Source organism: Chrysemys picta, chromosome 8 (assembly GCF_011386835.1).
Source record: "Chrysemys picta bellii isolate R12L10 chromosome 8, ASM1138683v2, whole genome shotgun sequence".
NCBI classification, from domain to species: domain Eukaryota; kingdom Metazoa; phylum Chordata; order Testudines; family Emydidae; genus Chrysemys; species Chrysemys picta.
Window position 1 is genome coordinate 109938781 of NC_088798.1, and position 16735 is coordinate 109955515.

Genomic DNA, 16735 nt, shown 5'->3' on the forward strand with positions numbered 1-16735 from the left:
GAAATAAGGGGCAAATGTTTGACTATGAGCGTAATCCCCCATTGGAACAATTTCCCAAGGGTTATGGTGGATTCTCCATCATTAGCACTTTTAAATCAAGTCTGGATGTTTTTTCTAGGAATTATTTTGGGAAAGTTCTCTGGTCTCTGTTCTACTGGAGGTCCACACAATTGTGCCTTCTGGCCTTGGAATCTATGGGTCTTGCAGTTTTGGCCATTAGGAAAGCAGCATTAATCTCAGCAAATTTAATAGAGAGTCCTTGAGACACAATGAGCATGGAACCTCCACGAGGCCAATTTTACATAGTCCCTTCTCAGAGCAAAAGAGAGCTTTACGGTAGCCTGGATGGGAAGCTCTGGTCTGGTTAGTGTGTGGAGTGGACGGCCGAATGCTTAGATCAAAGGGAATGGTAACTACAACTTTAACAAGGGATAGCATCTCCAGTGCTAATGCAGAGACAAGGGCAGAGGAACCCCTGTGGTTTTGTTGTGTTTATCACCTACAGTTCAGTACAATACTAGATTTTTAATTCCTGTATGTAAAGATTTTACAGTACCTTTTGTTTCAAGCCTGATTCAGTTTTCCTTTTCTATTTTTCTATATGTGTATTTAGCCCATTTCTAGCGTTAGCCTCTAAATAAAATGTCTGTTTTCTCCCCCACCTTGTGCAGACAGCTTTATTTGAAATCAGAGTAGTAATAAACCAGGGGACTGAGGGGGCAAATAGGGTCCAACACAACTGTCTTCATCGTCCAGAGAGCAACTGTAAATTAAAACACCTTCAAATAAAGGTTATTTGGTGGCAGTGAAAATAAAATCTTACTTATTTTGTCCTCCCTTGAAACGACCTGATCCACCAATCTGCGTTGTGGGGCAGAAGTCCGATCCAGCAGCCAGTGTTACAAAACCACCATCAATTATTATAACCGCAAGAATTCTAGAATTTGAGTTTACTTTCCACTAATTTTGCCGTGTGTTTATTGTTCATGTCAGTTTACTCTTCCACTTGCCCTTTTTATATTAGTCGTTATTTCCTGATTCCCATCTGTGCGTGCCACAGCACAAAACAGACAGGCAGCTGCTGCCCCATTGGGCATCTGTAGATAGGCACAACAGGTGTATAATACACTGGTGACCAGGTGACGGTCCTGTCTCAAAATGGTGACATCTTAAGTAATTCATTGAATCCTCTGTTTGTTGTTGCATAGTTTCTGAGCACCCAGCAGTGTGTTGGTGTTTCACAAAAACAAAGGTGTAATCTCCACCCCAAGGCGGTGCCATGTAAATTATCAATGACACAGAAAACAGTCACAAACCAGCAAAGGGAGAGACGTGAGTGCGAAGGTCTCGAGGTTGCTTGAGGGGCATCCATGTCCTGATGATTTGGTGATCCTTTCATAACGTGAACGTGAACCCCTCATATTGTTAAGGTGAAATGGTAGGAGGGACTGGAACAAAGTGAGGGAGGGGGCTCGGCAAAGAGGCTGGAGGGCCCTTGCAGATAACTAGGGCTTTGTGTCAGTCCTGGAGGGTGCGGAAGTCATGGATTCCGTGATTTTCCACGACCTCTGTGACTTCTGCAGAGGCCAGTGTGGCTGACTCCAGGGCCGCCCAAGTAGCTGTCCCCGGGACCTGCCATTGCTGGAGCAGCTCTGCAGCTAGCCACTTGGGCGGCCCCAGGGCCAGCCACACCAGCCTCTGCTCTGGGCAGCTGGCACCAGTACTGCCGAGCAGCGGCTCCGGGATGGATGGAGCAGCCACTGCTGGTGGTCCCCAAGGTGGCTGGAGCAGCTGATGTTCCAGTGGCCCCCGGCAGCTGGTGCCACTGACAGCCCCCCCACCCCCCGGTTTAGTCAGGGGTATTTATAGTATAAGTCATGGACAGGTCACGGGGCTGTGAATTTTTGTTTATTGCCCGTGACCGGCCCATGACTTTTACTAAAAATACCCTTGACTAAATCGTAGCCTAACATGGAGGTGTTCATGAGCAAGGGAGGCAGAAAGGAGGGCGGGCGGGGGAGGCCTCCATGGACATTGGCTGAGAGCTGCTTTGGGTAGGAGAACTCTAGCTGCAGGGACAGGTGTGTTGATGATAAGTTACAAATTAGAGCGATGTCCACAGTGAAGCCTAACCCCAGCCTAGCCTTTCCCCACCGCTCACCTACCTGCCTATAACCTCACCCCTGGGGAAATGCATAGGCTTTGCAGCATGCCCTGAAGGACATAGGTTCTGCCTCTCTCAGACCCAGGGGCTGAAGATTCGTTGTATATAGCGGAGCACAGAGAATGCTGTGAGATCACCCGTGTAGTGTTGGTGCTCAGTAAACGTGTCATGTTGTGAACAATACACACATGGAAGCTATGCTGCCTTCCATGGTATTGGACAAAGGTTGGCTGTTAGGAAGGCTGAGAGAATGGTACGTGCTATGACCTTTCCCCAGTCCATAACCACGCAGGGGGTTGGCAAAGAATGGTTGGTGGCTTATGAACGAGACTAGTTTTCCTCATAGTAGCTGCGCTTTGAGAGAGTACCGCTAAACCTTGTCTGCAGCAGCCAGTGTAAGGCCTTCTCTACGCATAGAATCATAGAATATCAGGGTGGAAGGGACCTCAGGAGGTCATCTAGTCCAACCCCCTGCTCAAAGCAGGACCAACACCAACTAAATCATCCCAGCCAGGGCTCTGTCAAGCCTGACCTTAAAAACCTCTAAGGAAGGAGATTCCACCACCTCCCTAGGTAACCCATTCCAGTGCTTCACCACCCTCCTAGTGAAATAGTTTTTCCTAATATCCAACCTAGACCTCCCCCATTGCAACTTGAGACCATTGCTCCTTGTTCTGTCATCTACCACCACTGAGAACAGTCGAGCTCCATCCTCTTTGGAACCCCCCTTCAGGTAGTTGAAAGCAGCTATCAAATCCCCCCCTCATTCTTCTCTTCTGGAGACTAAACAATCCCAGTTCCCTCAGCCTCTCCTCATAAGTCATGTGCTCCAGACCCCTAATCATTTTTGTTGCCCTCCGCTGGACTCTTAAATTTTTCCACATCCTTCTTGTAGTGTGGGGCCCAAAACTGGACACAGTACTCCAGATGAGGCCTCACCAATGTCGAATAGAGGCGAACGATCACGTCCCTCGATCTGCTGGCAGTGCCCCTACTTATACAGCCCAAAATGCCGTTAGCCTTCTTGGCAACAAGAGCACACTGTTGACTCATATCCAGCTTCTCGTCCACTGTGACCCCTAGGTCCTTTTCTGCAGAACTGCTACCTAGCCATTCGGTCCCTAGTCTGTAGCAGTGCATGGGATTCTTCCATCCTAAGTGCAGGACTCTGCACTTGTCCTTGTTGAACCTCATCAGGTTTCTTTTGGCCCAATCCTCTAATTTGTCTAGGTCCCTCTGTATCCGATCCCTACCCTCTAGTGTATCTACCACGCCTCCTAGTTTAGTGTCATCTGCAAACTTGCTGAGAGTGCAGTCCACACCATCCTCCAGAGCATTAATAAAGACATTAAACAAAACCGACCCCTGGGGCACTCCGCTCGAAACCGGCTGCCAACTAGACATGGAGCCATTGATCACTACCCGTTGAGCCTGATGATCTAGCCAGCTTTCTATCCACCTTACAGTCCATTCATCCAGCCCATACTTCTTTAACTTGCTGGCAAGAATACTGTGGGAGACCGTTTCAAAAGCTTTGCTAAAGTCAAGGAATAACACATCCACTACTTTCCCCTCATCCACAGAGCCACTTATCTCCTCATAGAAGGCAATTAGGTTAGTCAGGCATGACTTGCCCTTGGTGAATCCATGCTGACCGTTCCTGATCACTTTCCTCTCTTCTAAGTGTTTCATAATTGATTCCTTGAATGCTCCATGATTTTTCCAGGGACTGAGGTGAGGCCGACTGGCCTGTAGTTCTCCGGATCCTCCTCCTTCCCTTTTTTAAAGATGGGCACTACATTAGCCTTTTTCCAGTCATCCGGGACCTCCCCCGATCGCCATGAGTTTTCAAAGATAATGGCCAATGGCTCTGCAGTCTCATCCGCCAACTCCTTTAGCACCCTCGGATGCAGCGCATCCGGCCCCATGGATTTGTGCACGTCCAGTTTTTCTAAATAGTCCCGAACCACTTCTTTCTCCACAGAGGGCTGGTCACCTTCTCCCCATACTGTGCTGCCCAGTGCAGCAGTCTGGGAGCTGACCTTGTTCGTGAAGACAGAGGCAAAAAAAGCATTGAGTACGTTAGTTTTTTCCACATCCTCAGTAATTAGGTTGCCTCCCTCATTCAGTAAGGGGCCCACACTTTCCTTGACTTTCTTCTTGTTGCTAACATACCTGAAGAAACCCTTCTTGTTACTCTTAACATCTCTTGCTAGCTGCAACTCCAAGTGTGATTGGGCCTTCCTGATTTCACTCCTGCATGCCTGAGCAATATTTTTATACTCCTCCCTGGTCATTTGTCCAATCTTCCTCTTCTTGTAAGCTTATTTTTTGCGTTTAAGATCAGCAAGGATTTCACTGTTTAGCCAAGCTGGTCGCCTGCCATATTTACTATTCTTTCAACACATCGGGATGGTTTGTTCCTGCAACCGCAATAAGGATTCTTTAAAATACAGCCAGCTCTCCTGGACCCCTTTGCCCCTCATGTTATTGTCCCAGGGGATCCTGCCCATCTGTTCCCTGAGGGAGTCAGTCTGCTTTTGTGAAGTCCAGCTTCACAGGCTTTACTGATACAGCCGTGCCAGCAGAGCCCTAGTGTAGATGCAGCGTATGCCAACAGGTGTTTTTCTGTCAGCATAGTATAGTCAGCATAGTTTTTCTGTCACCACTTCCCCGAACAACCCAGGCAACCTTAGCTCTGCCCTTTTCCAGCAGTGCTGCAGTACGCCCTGTTCACACACCCCTTTTCGCTGACAACCACACAATTGCTGAAATGTACAAGCTTTTCATCTCCTTTTACAGCCCAGTCACACTCCCCCATGGGATTCCATCCCACACTATTAAAGGGAAAAAGGAAAGAAAAAGGGTGGCCTGCGCCCCCTTACCTCTATGCACTGGAGCTGACACTAGCACAGGTGTGCAAAGGTGGGACTAGAAACATCAGTGGTGGGCTGTGTTAGGGGGCTTATTCCTTTACCCTCTCACTTCCCTGGTCCTTCTCGCATGAACAGAGAACAAATAGATATTTAGGCCTGTTTGCAAAGGCCTGTACTTTAAGAATTTAGGTGTATTTTTATTACTTAGCTAGTTATAGAGGTATAAAAGAAAATTAAAATTACTGTTTGCTCGTGTAAGGGCTTTTTTTTACTGAGACGGATTGAGGCCCTGTTCTTAGGCTAAGTAAGGCCTTTGGCTAAGCAGCCGAGGCAGCCGTAAGCTGAGAAGTGAACGGTCACATGGAAATAAGGTGCTATTGGGCTGTTAGGAATACAATTTTGTTCTGATAATTTTTATTACCTTTAGAGAAAGGGAAGAGCCTAGAAGATGTAAAAGGAAACTTAGTTTGATTGGATCCTGTCTGGCAAGAACCCACTTACCAATAGCTGGGATGTGAAATTTTTATTTTTGTATTGTTTTATTACTGTAGCTTTTACTTTTTTATTGTTTGTATAATTTTTGTGTGGGTCTGTGATTGTTTTTGTTTGCTGTATAATTAATTTTGTTGGGTGTAAACCAATTAAGGTGGTGGGATATAATTGGTTAAATAACTCAAACAGCTTAATGGGACCAAATGGGAGGGCCTAGATAATCTCCATCCAAGAATATGAAAGGAACTGGCACATGGAAATTGCAAGCCCAATAGCAAGGATTTTTCATGAATCTGTAAACTTTGGGGTCGTACGCCATGACTGGAAACTTGCTAATATAGTTCCTATTTTTAAGAAAGGGAAGAAAAGTGATCTGGAAAACTACAGGCCTGTTAGTTTGACCTCAAGTGAAAGAGAAAATAGTTAAGGACATAGCGGTAAACAGTAACTGGGATAAAATACAACATGGTTTTACAAAAGGTAGATTATGCCAGACCAATCTGATCTTTCTTTGAGAAGACAACTGATTTTTTTTAGGTCAAGGAAATGCAGTAGATTCAATCTACCTGGATTTCAATAAGGCATTTGATCAGTTCCACATGGGAAATTATTAGTTAAATTGGAGAAAATGGGGATTAATGTGAGAATTGAAAGGTGGATAAGGAACTGGTTAAAGGGGAGACTATAACGAGCATACGGAGAGGTGAACTGTCAGGCTGGAGGGAGGTTACTAGAGGAGCTCCTCAGGGATCAGTCTTGGGACCAATCTTATTTAATATTTTCATTAATGATGTTGGCACAAAAAGTGGGAGTGTGCTAATAAAATGGAGGATGACAGCCAGTTGGGAGGTATTGCCAGTACGGAGGAGGACTGGAATACCATACAAGAAGATCTGGACGACCTTGAAAACTGGAGTAATAGAAATGGGGATGATATTTAATAGTGCAAAGTGAAAGGCCATGCACTTAGGGACTAACAACAAGAATTTTTGCTATAAGATGGGGGCGTATCAGCTGGAAGCGACAGAGGAGGAGAAAGATCTGGATAAAAGAAGAACAGGAGTACTCCTGTTCTTCTTTTTGCGGATACAGACTAACACGGCTGCTACTCTGAAAAAAGATCTGGATGTATTAGTTGATCACAGGAAGACTATGAGCTGCCAATGTGATACGGCCGTGAAAAAGGCAAATGAAGTCCTAGGATGCATCAGGCGAGGTATTTAAAGTAGAGACAGGGAAGTGCTAGTACCATTATACAAGGCACTGGTGAGACCTCATAAGAAAGATGAATTCAAACGGGAACAGGTGCAGAGAAGGGCTACTAGGATGATGTGAGGAATGGAAAACCTGCCTTCTGAGAGGAGACTCAGAGAGCTTGGCTTGTTTAGCCTAACAGAATGAAGGCTTGGGGGAGATATGATTGCTGAGGGGAGATATGATTGCTGTCTGTAAATACACCAGAGGGATAAATACCAGGGAGGGTGAGGAGTTATTTAAAGTAAGCACCAATGTGGACACAAGATCAAATGGATATAAACTGGTCAACAACAAGTTTAGGCTTGAAATTAGGTGAAGGTTTCTAACCATCAGAGGAGTGAAGTTCTGAAACAGCCTCCCAAGAGGAGCAGTGGAGAAAAAAACCTAACTGGCTTCCAGACTGACTTTGATACGTTTATGAAGGGGATGGTGTGATGAGACTGCCTACAGTGGCATGTGGCCTACCTGCGACTGCTAGCAGCAAATATCTCCAAAAGTTGGTGATGGGACACTAGATGGGGAGGGCTTTGAGTTATTACAGAGAATTCTTTCCCAGGTGTCTGGCTGGTAGGTCTTGCTCACATGCTCCGGGTCTAACTGATCACCATATTTGGAGTTGGGAAGGAATTTCCCCCCAGGTCAGATTGGCAGAGACCCTGGGGGGTTTTCACCTTCCTCTGCAGCATGGGGCACAGATCACTTGCAGCTTTGAAATAGTGTAAATGGTGGATTCTCTGTAACTTGAAGTCTTTAAATCATGACTTGAGGACTTCAGTAACTCAGCCGGAGGTTATGGGTCTATTACAGGACTGGGTGGCTGAGATTCTGTGGTGTGCAATGTGCAGGAAGTCAGACTAGATGATCATGATGTTCCCTTCTGTCTTTAATGTCTATGAGACTGCTTAATTTGCTTAATTGCCTTTGGTGAGGGACCTTGTCAAAGGCTTTCTGAAAATCTAAATACACTAGATCAACTGGATCACTCTTGTCCACATGTTTGTTGACCCCCCCCCTCAAAGAATTGGCAAGGCATGATTTCCCTTTATATAAAGCCCTGTTGACTCTTCACCAAGAGTCATGTTCATCCATGTATCTGATAATTCTGTTCTTTACTGTAATTTCAACCAATTTGCCTAGTACTGAAGTTAGGCTTACCGGCCTGTTATGGCCAGGATCACCTCTGGAGTCTTGTTAAAAAATCTGTTACATTAATTATCCTCCTGTCATCTAGTACAGAGGCTGATTTAAGCTATAGGTTACATACCACAGTTAGTAGTTCTGCAATTTCATATTTGAGTTTCTTCGGAACTCTTGGGTGAAGAACATCTGGTCCTGATGACTTACTACTATTAAATTTATCAATTTATTCCAAAACCACCTCTATTGACACCTCAATCTGGGACAGTTCCTCAGATTTGTCACCTAAAAGGAATGGCTCCGGTTTGGGAATCTCCCTCACATCCTCAGTCGTGAAGACTGATGTAAATAATTCATTTAGCTTCTCTACAATGGCCTTGTCTCCTCTAGTGCTCCTTGAGCTCCTCAATTGTCCTGTGGCCCCACTGATTGTTTGGCAGGCTTCCTACTTCTGATGGATGGACTTACATTTTTTTCTTCTGTTTATCTTTTGCTAGTTGCTCTTCAAATTCTTTTTTGGCCTGATTAATTATACTTTTACACTTGACTTGCCAGAATTTATGCTTCTTTCAAAAGAAATCTGATGAGGTTCAACAAGGACAAGTGTAGAGTCCTGCCCTTAGGATGGAAGAATCCCATGCACTACTACAGACTACGGACCGAATGGCTAGGCAGCAGTTCTGCAGAAAAGGACCTAGGGGTTACAGTGGACGAGAAGCTGGATATGAGTCAATAGTGTGCCCTTGTTGCCAATAGGCTAATGGCATTTTGGGCTGTATAAGTAGGAACACTGCCAGCAGATGGAGGGACATGATCATTCCGCTCTATTCGGCATTGGTGAGGCCTCATCTGGAGTACTGTGTCCAGTTTTAGGCCCCACACTACAAGAAGGATGTGGAAAAATTGGAAAGAGTCCAGCAGAGGGCAACAAAAATGATTAGGGGTCTGGAGCACATGATTTATGAGGCGAGGCTGAGGGAACTGGGATTGTTTAGTCTGCAGAAGAGAAGAATGAGGGAGGATTTGATAGCTGCTTTCAACAACCTGAAAGGGGTTTCCAAAGAGGATGGAGCTTGGCTGTTCTCAGTGGTGGCAGATGACCGAACAAGGAGCAATGGTCTCAAGTTGCAGTGGGGGAAGTTTAGGTTGAATATTAGGAAAAACTATTTCACTAGGAGGGTGGTGAAGCACTGGAATGGGTTACCTAGGGAGGTGGTGGAATCTCCTTCCTTAGACGTTTTTAAGGTCAGGCTTGACAGAGCCCTGGCTGGGATGATTTAGTTGGGATTGGTCCTGCTTTGAGCAGGGGGTTGGACTAGATGACCTCCTGAGGTACTTTCCAACCCTGATATTCTATGATTCTATGATTTTCTTCAGTAGGATTTGTCTTCCGAGCAGTCAAAAAGGCTAACAATGTTAAGAAAGGGATCAGACGATAAAACAGAAAATATCATAATGTCACTATATAAATCCCTGGTGCGCCCACACCTTGCATACTGTATGCAATTCTGGGCACCCCATCTCAAAAAATATATATTAGAATTGGGAAAGGTACAGAGAAGGGCAACAAAAATTATCGGGTGTGGAGCAGCTTCTATATGTTGAGAGATTAAAAAGACTGGGACTGTTCAGTTTGGAAAAGATGATGGGGGTAGAGGGGATGTGATAGAAGCCATAAAATCATGACTGGTGCGGAGAAAGTGACTAAGGAAGTGTTGTTTACTCCTTCACTGCCCCCAAAACAGCCCACATAATAATCGTCAAGCAAGCAAGCAAATGACAAACAAATAGACAAATAAATTAGCAGACAACCCCCCCTTCCCCAATCTGTAGCTGGTCCTCCTTCATCTGGAGAACTCCCTCACAAACCTCCCCTTTGCGCTCCTGCTCGCTAACTCCTGTCTGACCGAAAATCTGGTTTTCCCCTTTGCTGGGACCATTCCTTAGACACAGACTTTAGGGACGTATTTCCAGTATATTTATGTAACTCCTCACACAACCATCCATCCATCCATCCATTTCGCCATAATATTGACCCCGGCTTTCGTTTGAGATCTCGCCCGACGTTCTTTGAACTAGGGTGCACATGTCAGACTCAGGAGATTCCTGTAACCGCTTGGCAGCCTCTTAGTACCCCATGCCAGTTGGCACAGGGGTTCTTGGGTCACAGGCAGAGCTGGTGGTGCAGGGAGCCAGGGTGCATTGGCAGAGCTGTTGGGATGCCATGGCTCCCCCACCTGTGCCCCCAACCCCTTTTGCCTCCCCTACCCTCCATCCCCATTTATCCCCTGCCCCAGAATCTCCCTCCCCTCGCTGCAGGCCCAAATCCCTCTCCCCCGCTCCCCCACTTCTTCATCCCCTACTACTCCTCCCCATCCCAGGAAGCAAACACGTGTCTAATTTCCCCCCCAAATATTGTGATTACTTTTCCCCCAAAATGAAATTGCTACCCACGACTCTCAAATTGCAGCCACTCACTTCAAAATGTTTTTGTCTTTGGAGCCGGCTTCTGGTTGATTTACCCCTAGATATGTCTGTGGAAGGGTGAGTTCATAGCCATCAATCTCAAGGAGGCCTGTGATTCATGCAGTCATTTGTACTGCTCAGTTTAACACTATAAGGCAGCAGAAGGGAACTATTTTTGGGGGAGAGTCTGTAACTTGGGAATCTCTCAGTTAATGATCTCAAATTTGGATCACTAATGCTGTGCTAAACCCCTGTGAAGCACCCCAAATTTCAAAGCACTTCAATTAATCATTTGGATTTTAGAGCACTTACAAGAGTTGAGCTTTAAAGCATATAAAATGGCAGGAGTAGAAACCCTCTAGCTATGTGTCTGTTATGGACTGTGTCAAAATGTCCATTTTCTTAAATACACTTCACAAGTTAGGTCCCCAGAGATTCAGGGGGTGCCATGCACTACCTTGGGTAATACTCCGCTGAGACCGTTCTGACCTGCATCACATCAGTAGTTCGATTTCTAGGCAAAGACATGCCACTTAGACAGGTTGTTTTTTAATGGCTGTTTTATTGCTGGGGCTTAAATCTCTGGAACCCTTGGCTCATATGACTCCAAATTTGGGTCACTAATCCTACCCTGCGCTCTCCTGAGGCACACCTAATTTCAAATAAATCTAACTAAGCATGTTGATTTCAGAGGACTTAGAATGGTCCACTTTTAATCAGATGTCATGATGCAACCTTAACTATAGTAGTGCTCCCATATAACTATAATTACAGGCTGTATCCTGAGCTGCGGAAGTTCTCAGCTACAGTATTATTTGCCCTCTCAATTCAAATGGAATATTCGACATATTTCTGGTACCAGTGTAATTGCTACACCAAATGAGCAAAAAGGGAGGACGATTGGAAGTTGCTAACGGCTGGTATTTTTAAGAAAGTAATCTGGCTGGCGAATGAGGTGGTCTGACTGTTCAATTGAGTCTCTTCATACAGATCAATCCTGTGAGCTAAAATATTAAATAACCATTTGATAGTGCAGTGCTACATGCTGTGTGCAGGGTGGTGGTGGTGGCATAGAACGTGCTTGGCTTCCAGGCCAGCTATGCACCAGGGCCTGCACCTCACCCTGACAGCACCCTACATGGTGCATTGCTGCCTGCTGGAGAGAGCTGTTGTAAGCGAACAGGGTTTGTCGCTTCACTTGTGGCGCAGGTAGATTTTTTTTGTCCTTATGTAAGCATGAAGCCTCAATAAGGCATGGAGATTCTGCCCTGCCTCCCACTGTTCCCACTTTGTTATGAAGTGCCTCAGTTAAAAAATAAATAGAATAGCCCCTCCTACGCACACATGGAGGTGCACAAAAAGCGCATGAAGGAGGAAGATATTTTTGGCTCGTTCCTAAGATTCTGAGCTCTGGAGAGACTGAAGTGATCAGATTTTAAACGTTCCGTGACTAATGGGAATCTCCTGAGAAGGTTGTTTAATGATTCAACGAGGAAAGATGGAAAGTCAGTAGAACAGCATTGCTCAAAAACCAGTGGTGGCGTGTCTCAAAGAGCAAAGGGGGAAGTAAGTGTTGTGGCGTCCTGCTCCAATAGCCTATTACGTAGAAAGGGGGTCGAGCTGAAGCTATTCATTGCCGCTTACAAGGTTTAGGTGTGTTGCACGGCAACACAGCACAGGCTATTAGGAGTCTTGTCAGAGGTTTAGCTAAGAGTTTAAAAGAGCTGGCTGAGGAACTCGCTGGACGATCAGTGTCGATGGTCAGTAAGGCTTGGAGCACTGGAGAAGTTCCACAAAACTAATGTGCCAATATTTAAAACTACTAAATGGAATGACTGGGGTAGTTATAGGCCTGGAACCCTGACACACATACCTGCAAGACAATGGAGTAGCTGGTATGGGACTCATTAGTAAAGAATTTAACAGGGCAAGTGTAATTAATGCAGATCAACATGGGTTTATGGAAAATAGATCCTGTCGAACTAACTTGCTATCTTTTTTGATAAGATTACAGGTTTTGTTGATAAAGGTAGTAGTGTTGATGTAATAGACTTCTGTAAGGTGTTTGAGTTGGTATCACAGAACATTTTGATTAAAAATTAGAATGACATAAAATGTATATGACACACATTAAACTGATTAAAAACTGACTAATAGGTCTCAAAATGTAATAGTAAACGGGGAATTCTCCATCAAGTGGGTGTCTTCCTAGAGGAGTCCAGCAGGGAATGGTTCTTGGCCCTACGCTATTGATAATTTTTATCAATGACCAGGAAGAAACAAAAATCTTGACTGATAAAGGTTGCAGATGACACACTAATTGCAGAGTGGAAAATAATGAAGAGTATGGGTTGCTGATACAGAGCGACAGGGATCTCTTTGTGAACTGGGGCCAAGCAAACTATGCATTTTAATACGCTTAAATGTAAATGATAGATCTAGGAACCAAGACTGTAGGCCATACTTACACAATAAGGGACTCTATCTTGGGAGACAGCGACGGAAAAATGTTTGGGGGGTCGTGATGGATAATCAGCTGAGCATGAGCTCCCAGTGAGATGCTGCGGTCAAAAGGGCTAAGGTGATCCTTGGATGCATAAACGGGGTAATCTCAAGTAGAAATAGGGAGGTTATTTACTTCTGGGAAAAGTCTGCGCCCCTGCAGCGCAGCAGAAAAATGCCTGTCCTCCACCCCGCAGATTCCCTCTGCTTCCTTGCAGATCAAATGGTTTCTGTGGGGAAGCAAAGAGAAGCTGCACTAGTACTCGCTCACCCCTCCTTGGTAGCTCAGGGAGGGAGAGGTAAATCAATCGGGGCGAGGGGTCTGGGGATTCCCTGGCCACCCAGGAATGTTCGTCTCCATCCTCCTTCTCTCCCCCACCCCCCCCCCCGCCTGGGACGGAGTTCCCCCTCCCCCTTCCCTGCATGGAGCAGTCCGGGCTGGGTCAGATCAAGCCCCAGAAACTTCCCCTTGCTGCAGGAAGCTCTGCACCGTGGGATGTATGTGTGTGTGTCTGGCTGCGCCGGGGGGGGGGGGGGGTATCTGGATGCATAGGGGTTGGGTGGATGTGGAGCAGCTCCCTGTACACTGACCCCTTGTTGCACCCGGAACCCCTCCCCACTGAGCCCCCTCCGCATCAGGATCCCCCTGCACCCAGAACTCCACCACCGAGCCCCCCAAACCTCCACCCTGCCGAGCCTCACCCCCTGCATCAGGAGCCTCCCACACCCAGAACCCCATCCCAATGAGTCCCAACCAGCTGCACCCTGAACCCCAGTTCCCCTCCCCCCCCACTGAGCTCTAACCACCTTCACCTGGACTCCCCGGCAGAGTCCCATTCCCCCTGCACCCAGACCCCCCCACCGAGCTGTCTGCCTCCAGATTGCGCCACACACAACCGTGGTACTCTTCAGGGAATTCTGCACTGAAAAATTAAATTTTACTAAGTTCTGCATATTTTAATTGTCAAAATAACACAGAAACACAACAATATAATCACACCGTTTTCAATTCTTTTGGTAATTTATTTCAAAATACTTGTCAGCAAATAATTGAAAATGGTGTGATTATATTGTGTTAGTTTGACAAATAAAATACACAGATTTTAAAATATTGTGTGCAGAATATTTATTTTTTTGGCGCAGAATTCCCTCAGGATTCGTTTTTTTTACCTCCGTATTTGGCACTGGTGTGGCCACTGCTGGAATCCTGTGCCCAGTTCTGGTGTCCACAGTTCAGTAAGAATGTTGATAAATTGGGGAGGGTTCAGAGTAGATCCACAAGAATGATGAAAGGATTAGAAAACCTGCCTCAGAGTGACAGACTCAGAGAGTTCAATCTGTTCAGTTTAACAAAGAGAAGGTTAAGGGGTGACGTGATTACGGTCTAGAAGTATCTACATGAGGAACAAATATTTAATAATTTGCTCTTCAGTCTAGCAGAGAGAGCTCTAACATGATCCAGTGGCTGGAAATTGAAGCTAGACAAATTCAGATGGGAAATAAGGCATATGTTTTTTTTAACAAGAAGGGTGACTAACCACTGGAACAATTTACTGAGGGTTGTGGTGGATTCTCCATCACTGGCAATTTTTAAATCAAGGCTGGATGTTGTTCTAACAGTACTGCTCTAGCAGTTATTGTGGGGCAGGTCTCTGGCCTGGGCTATGCAGGAGGTCACAGTAGATGACCACAATGGTTCCTTCTTGCTTTGGAATCTATGAGTGGAAGCGTTTTTATCATTTATTTTTCTGTAATACTACAATGCTTTGCAAACTATGGAAGGCAGGTCTGTGCCCTGAGGAACATGCAGTGTGTAGGATCTGCTGGTGAGCTCTCTCTGATGCCAGTGAGAGTTCAGGGTGCCTGGCTCTCTTGGGCACTTTTGAAAATCTCATCCACTGTGCCAAGAAAGGGTTAATAAGTTAGGAACTAGAATCTACACTGCAGTGAAAGACCCACAGTTGGCCGGGATCAGCCGACTCGGGCTTGGGCTGTGGGATATAAAATTGCAGTGTAGACTCAGGGCTCTGAGGCCCTGGGAGGGGCAGGGTCCCAGAACCAGGCTCCAGCCCAAGCCTGAATGTCTACACTGCATTTTTATAGCCCAGCGAGACAGTCAGCTGTCACAAGGCTTCTGTCACAGTGCAGACAGGCCTTAAAGATAACTATTTGTCCAAGAGAATCAAGTGAAGGACTTTTCTCCTCTGGATTACACTGCCCTTTCTTCACGGCGCTTCCGGAAACCAGTGCTGGAGCAACCTCTACGGACAGGGTAGATGGGGAGTTCATGCCAGCCTTTTGCTCTTCTCAGACACTTCATCCTGAAGCTGTTTTCTTTTTTCATAGCACATTCAGAAAAGAAACGCCTTAGGAAGCCGAGCAAACGGCTTTTGGAATATGCAGAAGAATATGATCAGATATTTGCACCTAAGAAAAAGTCAAAGAAGGGCCAGGAGCAATTGCAAAGGGTAGGTGAGAGCGTTGTGCTGCTAACTCCCGTTCTGTGGTTTTGCTCTCGGGCTCTGGTTTGTATCCCCGCAGTATGTTGTTTGTGTTCTCGCTGTGCATAGCAAGGGGCAGGTTAAACCCACTTCCATATGTATCTCTTGCTGCTGCTAGGTGAGTTCCCGGGAGAGGTCTGAGCTCAAGGGAGAGGAAAGGCTTCCAGCACGATGCAGTCGTGGAAGTGATCTCCGGAATGTGCAGCTGGAGCAGAACCCTCTGGTGTCAACTCCATCTTCCTCTTCAACCAAAGATGCTCCTCCAGTCCTTGAAGCAGAACATTTGCTGTTAGAAGAGCCAGTATCCCATTCCTCTGAGCCCACTGACCTACTCATAGATGGACATTCAGACTTGCCGGAGCTGATGTTATCTTCCCCTGATGTGTCTGAAGTTTCTGCTTGTTCTCTGGAGGCAGAGGAACGTTTCCTGAAATCAGGTAAGCGATATGCAACATGCCTCCCTTCTGAAACGCTTGAGTCCGCTTTGCATCTAGCGGCAGGAATTCTGACTCAGAGCTGGGTTGGAAAGCTGAGGAACTGCTCTCTGATTTATTTTGTTGAACTCAGTAATGTGGCTGTAAGCGAGCAAGCACAAATTATAAACTTGGTAGCCAAATGAATCAGCTGCTCACTTCACGTTTCCTAGCATTGTCCATAACGTGATGTGCTCTCTGCATACTACGTGTTTATCCAAACCTGGGTATTCAGAACTCCCTCTTCTTCGTCAAGTGCTTGTTTCATGTCCATTCCAATCAAGTGTGTGCATGCCGCATGCACTACAGCCGGAAGATTTTCCCCCTAGCAGCATCTGTAGGGTCGGCCTGGGCGCTCCCTGGAGTCGCGCCTTCATGGTGCCCAATATAGGGCCCTGCCAACCGGCCAGCCCCTGAGTTCCTTCTTCTAGTCAGTGACGGCTAGCTGGAACTTTCCTCGCTCCTGCTTCTGCAAGCGCCTTTAGCAGTGTCCTTCCTCCGTGTGCAGTAACCAGTGCCGACAGCGCGCGAGTCGGCTCCTAGAAAGGAGACTAAGGGCTCCCGGCACCAACACAGCACTGAACATTAGACTTCTGGTAGGTGCTGATCTGTATCCCCGGTGCCCCAGAAGAAAAAGAGGCAGGAGAGAGGGCGCTCTCCCCCTCCTAAGCCTAAGGAGCCAACGGCACGGGGGCTTCAGCCCTTCCAGCCTACTTTGGGCCCGGCAGCTCCCAGGGGCTCATCAACTCCTGGCCCACAAGGAGTCCAGTCGAGTCCGGCCTATTACCGTTCTCCGGACTGTCAAGGATGGGACATTCAACTCTCCTCCACTCCGGAGACTTTTTTGAGGCAGCGCAGGACCTTGTT

General features: G+C 46.4%; 1 protein-coding gene across 12 annotated transcripts in view; it reads left to right on the forward strand.

The window, feature by feature from the left end:
* Positions 1–16735, forward strand: part of NSD1 (nuclear receptor binding SET domain protein 1) — a 106227-nt gene that overhangs the window by 50206 nt on the left and 39286 nt on the right. For all 12 annotated transcript variants that reach the window (XR_010589966.1, XR_010589964.1, XR_010589963.1 and 9 more), the window contains 2 exons: positions 15241–15362; positions 15514–15832. Coding sequence is in view for 8 of the 12 variants with exons in the window: in XM_065555223.1 (XP_065411295.1) it covers positions 15241–15362; positions 15514–15832 (441 nt within the window). In the remaining 4 variants the exon portion in view is untranslated. The remainder of the gene's footprint in view (positions 1–15240; positions 15363–15513; positions 15833–16735) is intronic.